This window comes from Rhodotorula toruloides, assembly GCF_000320785.1.
Source record: "Rhodotorula toruloides NP11 unplaced genomic scaffold Scaffold17, whole genome shotgun sequence".
Lineage (NCBI taxonomy): Eukaryota > Fungi > Basidiomycota > Microbotryomycetes > Sporidiobolales > Sporidiobolaceae > Rhodotorula > Rhodotorula toruloides.
Genome location: NW_015622977.1, coordinates 350,002 through 363,809, shown reverse-complemented (window position 1 = coordinate 363,809; position 13,808 = coordinate 350,002). Strand labels below are relative to the sequence as shown.

General features: G+C 62.2%; 7 protein-coding genes across 7 annotated transcripts; 3 read left to right on the top strand and 4 right to left on the bottom strand.

Moving 5' to 3' along the window:
* Nucleotides 1-1,383: 1,383 nt before the first annotated feature.
* On the bottom strand, nt 1,384-3,160 carry RHTO_02287 (uncharacterized protein; the record flags this gene model as incomplete). Its single annotated transcript, XM_016415964.1, has 10 exons — nt 1,384-1,395; nt 1,459-1,603; nt 1,659-1,914; nt 1,975-2,092; nt 2,154-2,345; nt 2,409-2,508; nt 2,576-2,704; nt 2,763-2,890; nt 2,962-3,037; nt 3,099-3,160. The coding sequence occupies 10 exons, from the start codon at nt 3,158-3,160 to the stop codon at nt 1,384-1,386; spliced, it is 1,218 nt and encodes a 405-aa protein (XP_016272111.1).
* Nucleotides 3,161-3,613: 453 nt separating this feature from the next.
* RHTO_02286 (holocytochrome-c synthase) lies at nt 3,614-4,716 on the bottom strand (the record flags this gene model as incomplete). The annotated part of the gene is made up of 4 exons (XM_016415963.1): nt 3,614-3,813; nt 3,871-3,986; nt 4,049-4,153; nt 4,214-4,716. 4 exons carry the CDS (start codon nt 4,714-4,716, stop codon nt 3,614-3,616), a joined length of 924 nt encoding a protein of 307 aa, XP_016272127.1.
* A 254-nt stretch (nt 4,717-4,970) lies between these two features.
* Nucleotides 4,971-5,997, top strand: RHTO_02285 (uncharacterized protein; the record flags this gene model as incomplete). The annotated part of the gene is made up of 5 exons (XM_016415962.1): nt 4,971-5,039; nt 5,105-5,208; nt 5,293-5,567; nt 5,634-5,798; nt 5,858-5,997. 5 exons carry the CDS (start codon nt 4,971-4,973, stop codon nt 5,995-5,997), a joined length of 753 nt encoding a protein of 250 aa, XP_016272010.1.
* A 355-nt stretch (nt 5,998-6,352) lies between these two features.
* On the bottom strand, nt 6,353-8,984 carry RHTO_02284 (zinc finger, RING-type and FHA domain containing protein; the record flags this gene model as incomplete). The annotated part of the gene is made up of 2 exons (XM_016415961.1): nt 6,353-7,718; nt 7,780-8,984. The coding sequence occupies 2 exons, from the start codon at nt 8,982-8,984 to the stop codon at nt 6,353-6,355; spliced, it is 2,571 nt and encodes an 856-aa protein (XP_016272149.1).
* Nucleotides 8,985-9,557: 573 nt separating this feature from the next.
* RHTO_02283 (ER to Golgi transport-related protein) lies at nt 9,558-10,445 on the bottom strand (the record flags this gene model as incomplete). The annotated part of the gene is made up of 4 exons (XM_016415960.1): nt 9,558-9,564; nt 9,629-10,053; nt 10,139-10,221; nt 10,316-10,445. The coding sequence occupies 4 exons, from the start codon at nt 10,443-10,445 to the stop codon at nt 9,558-9,560; spliced, it is 645 nt and encodes a 214-aa protein (XP_016272175.1).
* Nucleotides 10,446-10,887: 442 nt separating this feature from the next.
* Nucleotides 10,888-12,210, top strand: RHTO_02282 (deoxyribonuclease V; the record flags this gene model as incomplete). The annotated part of the gene is made up of 6 exons (XM_016415959.1): nt 10,888-10,928; nt 10,999-11,248; nt 11,299-11,530; nt 11,588-11,847; nt 11,905-12,055; nt 12,149-12,210. 6 exons carry the CDS (start codon nt 10,888-10,890, stop codon nt 12,208-12,210), a joined length of 996 nt encoding a protein of 331 aa, XP_016272024.1.
* Nucleotides 12,211-12,963: 753 nt separating this feature from the next.
* Nucleotides 12,964-13,743, top strand: RHTO_02281 (mitotic spindle biogenesis protein Spc19; the record flags this gene model as incomplete). The annotated part of the gene is made up of 4 exons (XM_016415958.1): nt 12,964-13,068; nt 13,148-13,225; nt 13,290-13,436; nt 13,528-13,743. 4 exons carry the CDS (start codon nt 12,964-12,966, stop codon nt 13,741-13,743), a joined length of 546 nt encoding a protein of 181 aa, XP_016272012.1.
* Nucleotides 13,744-13,808: the final 65 nt, after the last annotated feature.

Below are 13,808 nucleotides of genomic sequence, written 5' to 3'. Positions count from 1 at the left end.
CTGCACAGCTTATGAAGCCGCAGGGGAAGCCCGCTCGCCGCTAAGGAAAGTAACTTAGAGACGAGCGAGGAGAGCGACTCCCGCCTTAGGAAGGTCAGCGGTCGGTCCAGCCAGTCGGCGGACAAGGTCAGCCTTGCTCGGCGAGCGTGACAGGGCGCGGGCGCACAGGTTATTGCATCCTGGGATCAGCAGCGCGTCGAAGGGGCGCGATCGACGGGACGAGCGTCGCAGACAAGCGAGCCACGAGCAGCGGTAGTGGTTGTCGAATCAAGGCATTCCCCTCCTCGCTATCTCTGCCGCCAAGCTTGTCCCGTCGTCCCTGCTGCTCCTTCTATCGCCAGTGAGGATTCAGAGCGAACGGCACAGCGACTTGAGCAGGTCCAGGGACAGTTGCGACCGTCCAGCCCCGCTGTAAGCGTCCCGTCTTCGAGATGCCTTTCATCTATTCCACCCGCCTGCTGGAAGCCCTGGACAGAGTCGCGAGCTCCTGGTCGCCGCCAGCCGAGCAGTACGTATGAAGGCGGGCAAGAGGGCGACCGGGGGAGCAAGACGACCGTTGGTTCAGGCGCGATGTGTTGAGGCGATTGCGGGTTCGCGCATTCCATCCGCCAAGCCGTGCGAGTGGGCCTGCCCGTCTGCCTGGTTGTGGACCCAGCGGGAGGTGCGGAAGGCGCGGGAGATGGGGATGGAGTGGGAGCTGATGAGAATCGGGCGGCGGCGACGGGCGCAGGGCGGGCGGTTGCAAGGCGTGCTGATCGTGCAGACGTTGCTACGAGCGTGCGGGCGACAGAAGCAGCCATCTCGAGCGAGTTGGCGAGGTGAGAGCGAGCAGTCGAGGTGAGAGAGCGGAAGTCGACGACAAGCTCTCTCTTCTCTCGTTCAAAGGACCCTCCCGAGCCACAGTGGAGTTTACAGAACGAGGTTGCACTGTCGCTCAGGCGCCGATGCGCTCGAGACGGCGGAGGTTGTCCTCGAGCGGGCCGTGGGGCTTGACGAACTGGACGTAGGCGCCGTCGGGCTGCGCGATCGAGCGCTTCTCGAGGTACTCCTCGCGCGAGAGGTTGGTGGTGAAGCCCCACTTCTTCGAGATGATGATCTTTTGGCGACCGGGGAACTGCGAGCGCGAGAAGGAACGCGGTCAGCGAAGGGCTCGAGGCGGCGGGAAGGAAGGGGCTAGGGCTCGCTGGGGTTAAGCTGAGGGAAGAGGGGCGCACCTATGGACATGTACATGCGAAGAAACAAAGGCTTGCGAAAAATGACGGCCTGTCGAACGATTTCTGTTGGTACAACAGTCATGGCTCTGCGCCGGTTAAGCAGCGGGTCAGAGACACTTCTCAAGCTTGAGAGTCACTGCGAAGACTCACCCTGCTCTACTGAGCTGGTTCAAACGCGATGCTGTGAGCGAGAGGCAAGGTCAGTCTCGTGGACAGACCCCCCTGGTCGCTCCCCTTCACGCACCTCGGCAGAACGATCGCTAGTCGTGAAGGGCGGCGTGGGAGAGACGATTTCCGGCTCGTACTGAGAGGACAGCGCGCTCGATGTCGGGTTGAAGTACTGAGGCTCCCACGAGTCCGTTCCCTTCTCCGAGACGATTTCGGTGGCGCTGCGATGGGACACAGCGTCAACAAAGGGCCAAAGTTTGTGGGGGAAGCACGCACACGCGGATCTTGATTGGCACGCCGCCGTTGTTCGCAACGAGTTCCTCCGCAGGCGCCAGCTTGGCGGAGTCGAGGCTGTCGAGCGAGCGCGTGCGCGGGAACCGCATCTTGTTCCTCAACTCGTAGGACTCCGGACCACTACCAGGCGGGCTGTTTACGGGACCGGACAAAGCGGCCTTCGGCGGAGGCGAGACGTAGTCCTTCGTTGGGTCGCTGCCCCGCGCGATCTCGCTTGCGATTGTCTTCCGTGACTTGACTGGGTGTTGAATCCCGTCAGCGCGAAGAGGCACATGATAGCTGCGAGATCCGTACGCACGGGAGGAGAGGAAGGAGATCGCGTAGCTGTGGATGATGGTCAGGCTGAAGAAGACATGGTACGCCGCTTGGTTGTCGGCGACGAAGAGGCTGCCTGAGCAGACTGCTGTGACGGCCGTCTGCGCAATAGCGGCAGAGGTCAGGTACAGCGTGGGCCTGAGGGTTGAGGCGATTACTCACGATGGCGTTGTTGGCGACTGTCAAGCGAATAATGCGCCCGATGATACTGTTGGTGCGTCCGAAGTCACTCTTGACTTGACGGAGATAGTAGGCTGGGGGAAGGGGGAGATCAAGTTCAGTTTCGGTTGCCGGACTAGATGATCCGTAGCCGGCGTACTCAATGCGGATGTGATGAGGATGTCTGCCGCTGCCCTGCAATACGAAGCGCGTCAGCTGCCCTGAACGGCGCTCGTAGGGGAGAAGATCTGGACTGACATCAAGAAGAGGCAGCTGCCGACCGCCCAGTCGAGTCGCCGGTGCACTTCCGACTAAGGACGGATGGTGACGGCGACGGAGGTGGTGTAGAGACCGAGGGCTGCGGAGTTAGAGAGGCGTAATCAGCGAAAGTCGGATCAGGAACTCAGAAAGCAGCTGGGACTGACCGAATTGAGCGAGCGTGAGGAGGGAGATTAACGCTGATAGGTAGATCGACCGCTTCGAGACGAGGTATACTCGCCAGGCGTAGTGAAGCTGTACGATCGCAGCGACGATGGCGGTTTGGAGAGGGTTGACTGCGGGAAAATGCCTGTGTCAGCACGACTCGCTCGTAGCGCGGTCGCTGTTCCGTACGCATGTGCGAATGACCAGACGCAGTCGGCGATGTACGATGGCTGGCCATAGCCTGCAATCGCGTAGAACCAAACGGTGTAGATTGAGCAGGAAATGTGGAAGGAGCCGACGACGAAGACGGCTGCGACCTGTGTCAAGCAGTACCGTGAGTGCTCCGTCTTGTATCACCCGAGACGACACAAGTCGAAGGAGGACGTACGGCGGCCTTGATCGCCAAGCGGTCCGTCGGGAACAGTCGGTAGTAATCGAAGACTTGCTGCCAGTGTATGCCGAAGCTGCGCGTGCCAACTCGTCAGTAAGGACGTCTCTGCGCGCTGGAGAATCGAGTTGGCGCACAGGAAGAGCTGGAAGAGCGTGCCCAGGTAGAACGGTCCCAAGGCGGCCTCGGCGCTGGACATGGTCGACGGCAATCGTGAAGGTGGCTTCCAACAGCAGTGTCGAAACAGACAAGCGTCTACGCTCGAGGATAGCGCTCCCGAGCACAAGGAGGCTGAGGAAGAGAGGACCGCCAGTGCGGAGTCTGTCGAGCGCAAACGCGGAGAACAATGGGCGACCAAGCGTGCACGGATCCACAGAAGGACGGGGTCCAGGCGACGCCATGTGGAAGCGAGGAGTCGCGGAGCACGAACTAAAGCCGGCCGGTAACTAGCGCTGCGGAGTCCGCGGAACAGCGAGAAGACTTGATGCGGAAGGTGAAGGGCGGCGGTGGACTTGCAGACGGTGTAGACGCCAGCCAGTGGCGAAAGCGAGATGCGTGGCCATATTGCAACAAGTGAAGAACGACGATATGCGAAGGGTGGGAGACTGCGGCGGAGATAGCGATGGGACGGGGCGAGTGTAGCGCACGACGTCTATCGCTCCTCCTGCACTTTGACGCCAGGAGGGAGGTTGCTCGACTGTCCCGCGCCAAACCACGTCTCCTTCTTGAGCCTCCACCATTCCGACACGCGCTCCTGTACGGCTCCAAAGTCGTCGACCGCTGGCCGAACGTCGAGCGAGAAGACTGGGTTGCCGTCTTCGTCGTTCGGCAGGTGGTAGTAGTCGATAACGTCTGCGTAATGACATAATTAGTACGACGAGCGAGCTGGGACTGCGAAAGGCGACGCACAGCGATGAGCGGTGAAGGGCATCGTCGGTCCACCCGACATGTACGAGGATCCGCCCGAGCCCGCCGGTACTGGTCTGTGGATTGTCCAGTCGTGTCGGTCGAATGGTCGGATGCCGCTGCAGGCGAAAACGAGATCAGGACGAGACCGACGATGGAAGCGCGAGAAAGCGAAACGCACGCATAGTAGTTCGGGAACAGCTTAGCCATCATGAGGTGGTAGCGAGCCTTTGGTGACAGCTCTTGCGGGCGTCCTTGGAAGCTAGCAAGCATCGAGCGTTCGCCTCTGTGCACAACAGCCAAGTCAGCGGCACACCTTCGGACGAGGAAAGCGGACGCAACGAACCCAGGGTGCTTCTCCTCCCACCGCCTGACCTGCGCCCACGCCTCCTCGTTGATCCAGTTGTGGATATTGACCATCATCTCGACGCTCTCCTCGGGCGTCTCCCAACCCTTGCGAACGAGCGCGTTGTAGAACTGCTGCGGACTCGGGTACTCCCACTGGTCCGTCTTGGCCTGCTGCGTCGCCTGCGTGCCTGCTGTCGTCGGTCCCGCCGAGCTTGACGCAACCGGACAAGCCGATGCCGACGAAGTCGAAGAGGGAGCGCGAGGAATCGACGAGATGGTGCGCTCGAGCGGGAGGTACTGCTTTTGTCCGGGCGAGGGTGCCTGTGCGAGGTCTGGCATGTTGTTCAGTGCGTTCACAGTCCCCATCGGTGCGTGTTGCGCCACTGCGCCGTCCGGAGTGTGCATCGGACAGCCAGGAGGCGGCGAGGGTGGCTGCTGGTGCATGGGGCAGCCGGGCGGCGGTGCAGCGGGCTCTTTGAACGTCGACGGAGCGTTTCCCATCGTCAGCAAGGCAGCACGAGCGAGTGTGAGTGGACGGTAAGCGATGACAAGTCGTGCCAGCTCTTTCTGATCCCGCCAAACTCCGAAGTCGCGCTCACACTCGCTTGCAGGGCTCGTTTCTGCTAGTCTACATTGCTACACTCTGCTGGATTCCGCGTGACCCAACACCGAACTTCCCGGACGACGACGCCCGATTCCTCTCTTCGCTCGGTCACCTTCACTCGACACTCGCTTGAACCGCTGAAGTAGGCGAGATGGGGTGGGCATCGGTGCTGGCAGGAGTAGGGATGGCCGTCGGACCGCCCCTGGCGTACGGGGACCAAGTTCGCTCGTCCAGTTCGCCTCCTGCCGGGTCCCTTCGCTCACCTAGGCCCCTCAACTTGCTCAGTACTGGTCGATCAACAAGAAGCACGACAGTCGAGGCTTCTCTATCGACGTCTGTGCGATCCTGATCATCGCAAACCTCACGAGGCTCGTCTACTGGCTCGGCAAGTTGCGCTTCTCTCGCTCTGTCGACCTGTTCTGACTCATTGTCTGACTCGTTCGGCCTGTTCGTTTGCCTGCCCGCACTCACAGGCGATCACTACCAAACGTACCTCCTAGTCCAGTCCATCCTCATGGTCGTCGCCCAGTTCGGCCTCCTTTACGTCTGCCTCAAGTACCGACCGCGCGACTGGGACGAGACGCGGCCGTACCGCATCGCCAACTTCTGGCAGTGGCCGAACTTTGGAGCCTACCTCGAGTTCTCGGCTATCCTCGTCGTCGCTCATTCGGTCCTCTTCCTCCTGCTCCATCGCTTCGACTTCTACGTCCAGCTGCTCGGCTTGATCGCGCTAGGTCTGGAGGCTACAGTGAGTCCCGCTTCTCCTTCCATACTGACAAGCGTCTTGCTGACTTGCTGACGTGACCTGTGATAGCTCCCCATCCCGCAAGTCCTCGCCAACTACCACGCCAAATCGACCGCCGGATTCCGTCCTTCAGTCCTCGCAGGCTGGTGCGGCGGCGACGCCTTCAAGCTCGTCTACTTCTTCGTCACGCCGAACCCGTGGCAATTCAGGGCGTGCGCGGCGTTCCAGTTCGGCGTGAGTGCGCGCTCTCCACCTTGAGCTGTGTCGCAAGCTGAAGTTGACGCGTCTCGCAGGTCGACATCGTCCTCTGCGTCCAGACGTTCCTGTTCCGCCACAAGACCGCCGCCGACCTTCGCGAGCGAGCCGAGTTGCGCGATACAGCCGGAGTAGCAGGCGCCGAGGCGCTGCTAGAATCGCAAGGGGACAGGCATGAGGAGGAGGACGAGAGTGAGGACGAGGAGCGGAGAGCGGGAGGGTATGGCAGGGAGGGTAGGAAGTAGAGTTTGTAAAGCAGTGCATTGTAAGACTATCATGCGCTCTCCAATGGCTGCTCTCACCGCAACGACCTGGACGAGTAGACGAGAGAGTGCAGTAACGTCCGTGGGCTAGGAGTAACACAGCTACAAGGCGACTAGAAGTCGGGAAGAACAGGAAACGAAAGCGCAGGGTAACGTAAAGAAAGACGGGCGAGCGAGCGGGATAGAGTAGCGATATCGTTGTGAGGCAGGTGGGGGGGGTATCGAAATGGGTATACGATGATGCGAGGAATGGCGGGAGAGAGCGAGGGATCAGATGAAGAGTGCGGCGGCGACGGACGGGTCGGGGTGTTCGAGGCTGTCAGGCGGCGGGAAGAGCGTACTGTTCCGTCGACCCTTCTTCGGCTGCGAGCGGTCGTTCGAAGCTGGCGCCGCAGCCTCGGCCTCCTTCGCCTTGCCCTTCCCTTTGCCCTTGTGCCGCGTCGAGGAGACGACCTCGTCTTCGGCAGCAGACGAACCCGCTTCCTGCGTCTCGCCGTCGTCGCCTTCCAAGTCGCTGCCGTTCGTGCCGGACCCGCTGCCGGTCAAGCTGACGCGACTGGGTCCAGTATCAGCGAGGTTGCTCGGCTGATGCGGCCTCGACGAGCCGAAGAACGACGCGGCGGCCGAGGTGAGACCGAAGCGGGCGGACGAGTCTGCGAGAGTCGAGAGGAAAGTGTTGTTCGGCGGCGTGGCTGCCGAGGCGAGCGAGGCGTACAAGTCGTCTGCAGCGGGAGGGGAGAGGCGAGAGGCAGGAATGGCGGCGGGCTTGACGGTCGACTGCGAAGGCGTGTCTTGCTGAGGCGCCGAATCCTCCTCGACCGAACCCTCTTGACTTTCCTCCGGCTCACTCGAAGGCTCCTCCGCCCCGCCCTCCGCATCCGCAAAGACATCTCGCTCGCCCTCTTCCTCCTCGTTGTGCGACTCGGCAGCAGGCGCGATCGAAGCAGGCCGGCTCCGAGCCCTCGCTTCGCCTGCCGCGAAAGTCTGCGCGAGCGCCTGCGCGCTACTCCTCCGACTCGCGCTCGGCCGCGCACCGATGCCGCTGCGGATCGAGCCAGGTCGCGAGACGGGCTCTTCGGCTTCTGCGACGGCTGCCATGGGTGGCGAACGGCCTGCGAGACCGAGTGCGCTGCCTTCGAGCGACATCGGCTCGTCCGTCAACGGTCCGCCCGTCTCTGTCTCGGCAGACGTGTCGGCCGCCGTTGTGGGCGCAGGAGGGGCAGGCGCAGGCGTCGGTTCGGGAAGGTCGATCTCGACGTCCGCTTCGAGGTCGGCGTACGTCCTACAGAGCGGACAGCAGAAGCCGGGGTAGTTCTGCTCGATGAGCGGGCGGATGCACTTAAAGTGCGTGACGTGCGAGCAGGGGGCGATGAAGAGTGCTTGGGCGACTGTGACGCCGTAGAGACAGATGCAGCAGTCCGAAATGGACGACATCGCTGCGTTGTTGTCGGCGGAAGGAGTGGCGGCGGCAGGCGTCGGCGTGGAAGCCTTCGCTACGTCGCCTGTCGAAGTCGATGCGGCGGCTGCGGTTTCTGGGGTCGCCGAGGTGCCAGGTGCGCTGGCGGGAGTGCCGGACGAGGACGCAGAGGGGTCCGGGATGCCGCCGAGCGCGCGCAGCTGGGCGAGCGCGGCGGTGCTGTAGGGCGGGAAAAGGGTGAGCCCGCGAACGTCAATCGACGGAGGGCGAGGAAACGTACTTGAAGCTGTTGGCCTGCCGCTGCCATCCCCTGTTCAACTCGACGCGCATTTTGACGCAGCGGTAGATCTCTTCCGTTCCGCCCTGGTAGTCCACCCCGAGCTGCAACACATCCCCATCCTTGAGCTGCGACGCACGACTCTCGATATTCGGTCCCGACAGGCGAATGTGATTGAGGAACGTCCCGGACGACGACTTTGTATCGCGAATGAAGAACTTTCCCTGGTCGTCGACCCAAATTTCGGCATGGCCGCGCGAGACGACTTTCGACTTGAACGCGATCCGGGCAGGTTCTTGCGGCGTCCCGCGCGCGGCGTTCGTGTTTGACGAGCTTGAGCCGCCGTGGTGGCTGTGGCGATCGGTGAAGCGCCCGACGCGGATGATGGCGAAGGGGGCGAGGTCGCGCTCGATCGGCTCAAAGTGGAGCGAGCGGGACGACTCGAGGTGCGGGACGAGACGAATCTTCTGCACCTGCGTCGAGTCGGTCGCGGACAAGTCGGGCGCAGTGCCCGCACGCGAAAGGGTGGACGAGCCCGGATTTGGCGGGTTCGGGAGCGAAGTCGTCGCGGCGAGAGGGGAAAAGGCGGGAGGTTGCTGCTGCTGCTGCTGCGAAGCGGACGTGCTGGCCTCCGCGTTGCCGGATCCCGTCCTCGACTCTCCGCTGCTCGTGCCTACAGCCGCCTCTCCTCCTGCAGGCGGAACAATCCCGAGAGCCGGCACGGGCGGTTGCGACGAGCTCCTCCTCTGCCTCGACCTCGCTCCGTCATTCGCGTTATTACTCGACGTGCGCTTCGAGAGCGTCCGACGGAGCGCAGGGAAGCCGTACCCGCTCGAAGGGCGTTCTCCGCCGGGCGAAGGCGGGAGTTCCGTAGCGGGTGATGCGCTCGGGCTGCCGCGTGCGTTGGGGCTGCGCTGCGCAGACGAGGTCGTCCATCCGCGCGGGCGGCGCTGGATGAATCCGAGCGAGAGACCGAAGCGGTTCGACGAGGAGGACGAAGGGGATCCCGGCGGGAGGGCGCCCGTGCCACCGCCTGGCGAGGGGAGGGGGACGCTTGACGAGGCTGGAGAGCGGGTGTAGGAGGACGAGAGGGCTGGTTGGGAGGCTGTCGGAGGCGTGCCGGCTGGACTTGCGTTGGACGAGGACGAGGCGGATGCGGAAGACTGGAGGTGGCGTGGGAGGATGTCGACGGCCGTAGGGGGAGACATGGCGGTACTGTCTGTGCCTAGGGAGTACAGGCAAAGCCTTCCCTGTCCTGCTCAGCGCGGGATGAGGCTGTTTGGCGGTGAGAGTGTCGCTGTATGCGGGGGTAGTCGGTCGGTGCGAGACGATCGCACTCGAGCGGCGGGTCTACGGGCGAAGTGAGACGGTTAGCATGCGTCGTGTGACCCTCGCCAGTTATCCTCGAGCGCACCTCGTCGTGTTGCTGTCGCGCGAGCGAGTTGATGGCGCGGGTCACGGGCGAAAGCGATCAAAGGGGAGCGGCGCAAGAGCAAGGGCTGGCGGTCGTTGAAGCGTGTAGCCTGCGTCTGAACAGCGTGCAAGCACAGCAGAACAAGCAGCAGAAACGAGCTCGAGTGTCGAAAGTCGACGAGCGAGGCGCAAGTCTTCCCGGGGCCTCGACTTCGCACTCGCACGGGGCCTCGTCTCGTCTTTGCACGCCCGCACACTCGCCAAAAGCACTGCCTGGCACGCTGTTGACGACGACGACATCCACGTTGCAATGCGAGGGAAACGAGCAGGCGAACGACGTCCGCCTGAGACGCAAGCCCACCCGACAATCATCGCCTGCGTCCGCGACGACGAGAGTGTCAGTCAAGCTGCGAGGAAGGGGATAGAGACTGGGACGCACAGCTTCTTGCTCTCGAAGAAGAGGCGCAGATGCCGCAGCTGCCAGAAGCATGTGCCCGCGAGGACGGCAAGCTGGAACACGCTCCACCAGACCGCGCGCGAGTTGGTCCGCTCGCTCAACACGCGGAACTCGGCCTCGCGCTCGCGCTGGAACTGCTGTTCGCGGCGAATGTCGGCGAGGCGGTGGTTCAAGTCGCGCACCTTCTCGGCGAGGTCCTTGACGTGCGCCCGCTCGCCCTCCTCGTCGACTTTCGCCTCGCCGACCGCAATGTCGAGGTGCATCCGCACCTGCGTTGTCGAGAACCACCCGCCCGTGTAGTTGCTCTTGAGGCAGATCGTGTGGTCGCCCGCCTCGTGCGACGTGAACGTGAACTTGCCCTCGGGCAGTCCGCGCGTGTTGACCACCTTTTCGCCCGACTCGACCTCCTGTGCGTGAAGAGAGGGAATCGATTAACTGTCGGCAACTTGGTAGCCCAGGTAAGATGCGAGAGATCCGGCTCAGAGGACGCACCGCAACGACGATCTGGATGCCCAGCTGGTCATTCGTGATCCAGCTCTTCGACGACTCCTGCCATTCCTCTCCCTTGTAGTGCCCTGCAAACGTCCATGTCAGTGAGCTAAGGCTCTGCGAAGAGCTTCCCTCCCATCTCGAAGTTAGGGGAGAAAGCGAACGCATGCGCCAACTCACCCACAACAATCGTATCCTTCGGCAATTCCTCAATGAAGCACCGGTTCTCCCCTGCTCCGAGGTAGAAGTACAGTGCTGTACAGGAGTGGGCGAGGGCGAGGAGGGAGCCGAGGAGGAGGGGCAGCCGCATGGTGTATCGTGGGACAGAGAGGGGAGAGTGAGAGGGTCGATGGGCGGAACCGAAACGCTCGGAAATGGGTTGCTGGTGGAAGAAAGCGGCAGGAGCTTGTGGTGAAGGGGGGAGGTAAGGGATGTCGAGGGAGAGATGAGCGAATTGACGGTGTCTGCGGATCTTAAAAGCGTAAGCGCGTTTACAAGACCGTTTCCGTACCTCTGTCTCCGCAATACACGCGCCCACCAGCCCGCCCAGCCGCTGCGAGCGCATTGACGAGCCGGAGACGTGACCCGAGAGTGGAGAACAAGAGGGTAGACGCACCCTTCGCACGCTGGACGAGCGAGGCGGTTCAGACAGCAGCACGCGTACCCAGCTAGCAGTACACGAAGCGAGCAGCCACAAGTGCGAGGAGCGGCGAGGTGGACGAGGACGAACGTCTCTCGCTCGAACCGTCCGCATGAACTCGCTCTCGCCTGAGTTGGTGGCTAGCTGGACAGCGTGCGCTACTCTGCTGAGTCTTGGGTTCGTGCTACACGCTGACACGCCCGCTCCCATGCTGCGACGATAGCGAACAGCGGCGCCAGGCTTCGCTGGCGGTGTTTGAAGACTCGAGCGACCTCTCCTTCGCCGTTCCTGCTTGTCCCGCTCGTGCTCTGCCATCTTTGCACCCTGAAGCTCCGCCCGTCTACCGCGAGGAACTCAACGAGCTGAGTTTCGAGGGACTCGAGGTCGTCGCCGGGCTGGACATCTCCTTTCGAGACGGCAGCGGGGACGAAGGGATCGCCGTTCTCGCCGTGCTTTCCTTCCCCTCTCTCAAGGTGCGTCTCCTCTGTCCTCCTCAACCCAACCACCCTGACCCGTTCCACAGCCCCACCGCACCCTCTCCCGCCGCGTCTCGCTCTCGTCAACCCCTTACATCCACTCCTACCTCTCCTTCCGCGAATCCGATATCTATATCGCGCTTCTCGACGAGTTGCGCGCGACGGGCGGCCCGGAGGTGCAGGTACTGTTTGTGGATGGGAATGGGAGGTGGCATCCCAGGCAGGCGGGGAGTGCGGTTGCGGTGGGTGTCAAGAGTGGGTTGCCGACAGTTGGAATTGGTGAGTTCAGGCTCTCTTTCTCTGCTTGTACCAGGACTGACAAGTGCGGACTCGCAGCGAAGGAATACCACCCGCTACACGCCTCAGCCTCAGAAACGCCCGCAAATCCCGCCAACGACAACTCTTCCCGGCCGGCTGAATTCCCCTCCGACTACCTCTCCTCTCAGAAGAGCATGCGAAAAGCGTGTCATGCGCTGTTTCAACACCGAGGTGATTGGACTGGCCTGCGTCCGCCCGAACCAGGCGGAGATGCGACTCCCCGTCCTTCCGCCAACTCCAGCGCCTCATCACGGCGAGAAGACGATTACTGGGGTGCCGTACGTTCTCCCTACACTCCTCAGCTCCCTCAGCGCCGCTAACCGCTTCACAAACAGGCCCTCCTCTCCTCCCCCTCCCGCTCCGCCCGCAACCCAATCTTCGTCTCCCCCGGCCACCGCCTCTCGCTACAGACATGCGTCAAGCTCGCGCTTGCGTGTACGGGGGAAGGGAAGGTGCCGGAGCCGGTGAGGCAGGCGGATTTGGTTGGTGCGTTTGCGAGTTGTCGCTGGGCCCTCCTGCGCTCTTGATGAACCACAGTCTTGCATGCCAAGCTTGCTGCTGACTGAATCTTGTGTGCAGGACGTGAGCTGGTCAGGCAGACGTGGCCGAAGCAGACCGCACAGAAGGAGGGAAGGCCATGAGTTTGGGGAGGAAGCACTTGGCGATGGTCCTGGCAAAGGCCTGTACAGATCCAGCGGTATGTTGTTGTACTATGTCTGTCACTAAGGCCAGGGGGCTCTCGCAGCTTTCGCGGGAGACTTGACAAGGACTGAAGCAGGAGACGAGGAGAGCGCTCAAGAGCGCTGCAGGTCGGACAGCTTCCGTGCGCCGGCACCGATAGCTGCGGGAGTGGAAGAGAACTGCTCGAGTAGCAAAAGAGAGGGAAAGCAGGAGGGGGCAGCAAAAAGATCGCGAAGGGTAATCTAAAGATTCGTTCAGCCCGCGTGGTGTGGTGGAAACACGGAACCGCTAAGTAAAAGGCGTAGTGGTTATTCGTAAATGTTACCACCACGCGAGCGACTGGAAGAGAGCCCCCAAGAAAAGGGGTATTGACACATGTGGGTTTTGTAAGCTGCGTGAGCAAAAGGTGGTTGCTGCTTGTTCAGGACGTACAGGCGAAGCTATCGACCGTTCGTAGCATCTGAGGATCTCGAACAGCCAGTAAAACCCTGTCCTGCAGGCTTGTCGCCGGACTTGTGCGAGGGAGACGAGCGACCTCCGCCTGCGACGACCTGCTCCCTGCGCAAATTGACATCTCGCTTGCTCACCCTGAAGCTGCTGCGCACCCGGTGCTACTACGATTCAGAACTAGAAGACTCTCGCGCCGCCCCCGCCCCCACCGTCGCTTTGACCCCCCTCGCGCCCGTCGACCAACATCCCATCTCGCGCGCACCATGTCCCGCACCGCACGACAGTCGATGTACCCGACACCACCAGGAGCCTCACACTGGGCCGCACTCGACGCCTGCTCGGCCGCGCTCCAAGCGAGCTGCTCGAATGTGTGTTTCCCCTCCCCCGCGCGTATTGACGCGAAGCGATGAAGCGAATGTTGACCTCGTTCGTGCGGGTTGGACGCAGCTGGAGAGCGCGGTGGGCATCTTGCACCAGGGAACGATGGATCTGCCGCGGTTGGCGGGCATCGTGCAGAGCCGGCGGGTCTGTCCCGCTTTCTTCTCCTCAAGGCCCGTCTCAAGTCGCTGACCTCGCCTTCGCTGAGCAGATGTTCGACCTCGTCACGGAGATAGAAGTCTTTGCGGCGCAACGAGCGCTGGCGAACGAGATGGCGCCGCAGATTGACGAGCTGATTCGGAGGGCGGAAGACGGTCTCGAGGGATTGAAGCAGAAGGAGCGGACATTGCGGGCAAAGGTGCGTCCGCCATGCTCTCAAGCTCCTAACTCATTGTCAGTCACTCACGAGCGACCGACTTTCCCTCCCTCGTCGACATCCGCTCCAACAGGTCGAGAAACGCCAATCCGCCGCCTCTCGCTCCCAAACACCCATCACCGTCGACCAAAGCGAGCTCGACACACTCGAGCAAAAGCTTGCCTCGCTCCAGCAGAAGAAGAACCGGCTAGGGAGGGAAGTCGAGGCGCTGGACGAGCGGGCTGCGAAGGCGAAAAGTGCGAGGGCGAGGCCGGGTGCGGCAACGGCGGGGCGAGGGGTGAAGCGGTGATGCTGGGTGTTATGTGTGTCGGGTCTCGTCTGTGTTGTGTCTCGCTAGCGTGTTGTAAGCCAGTC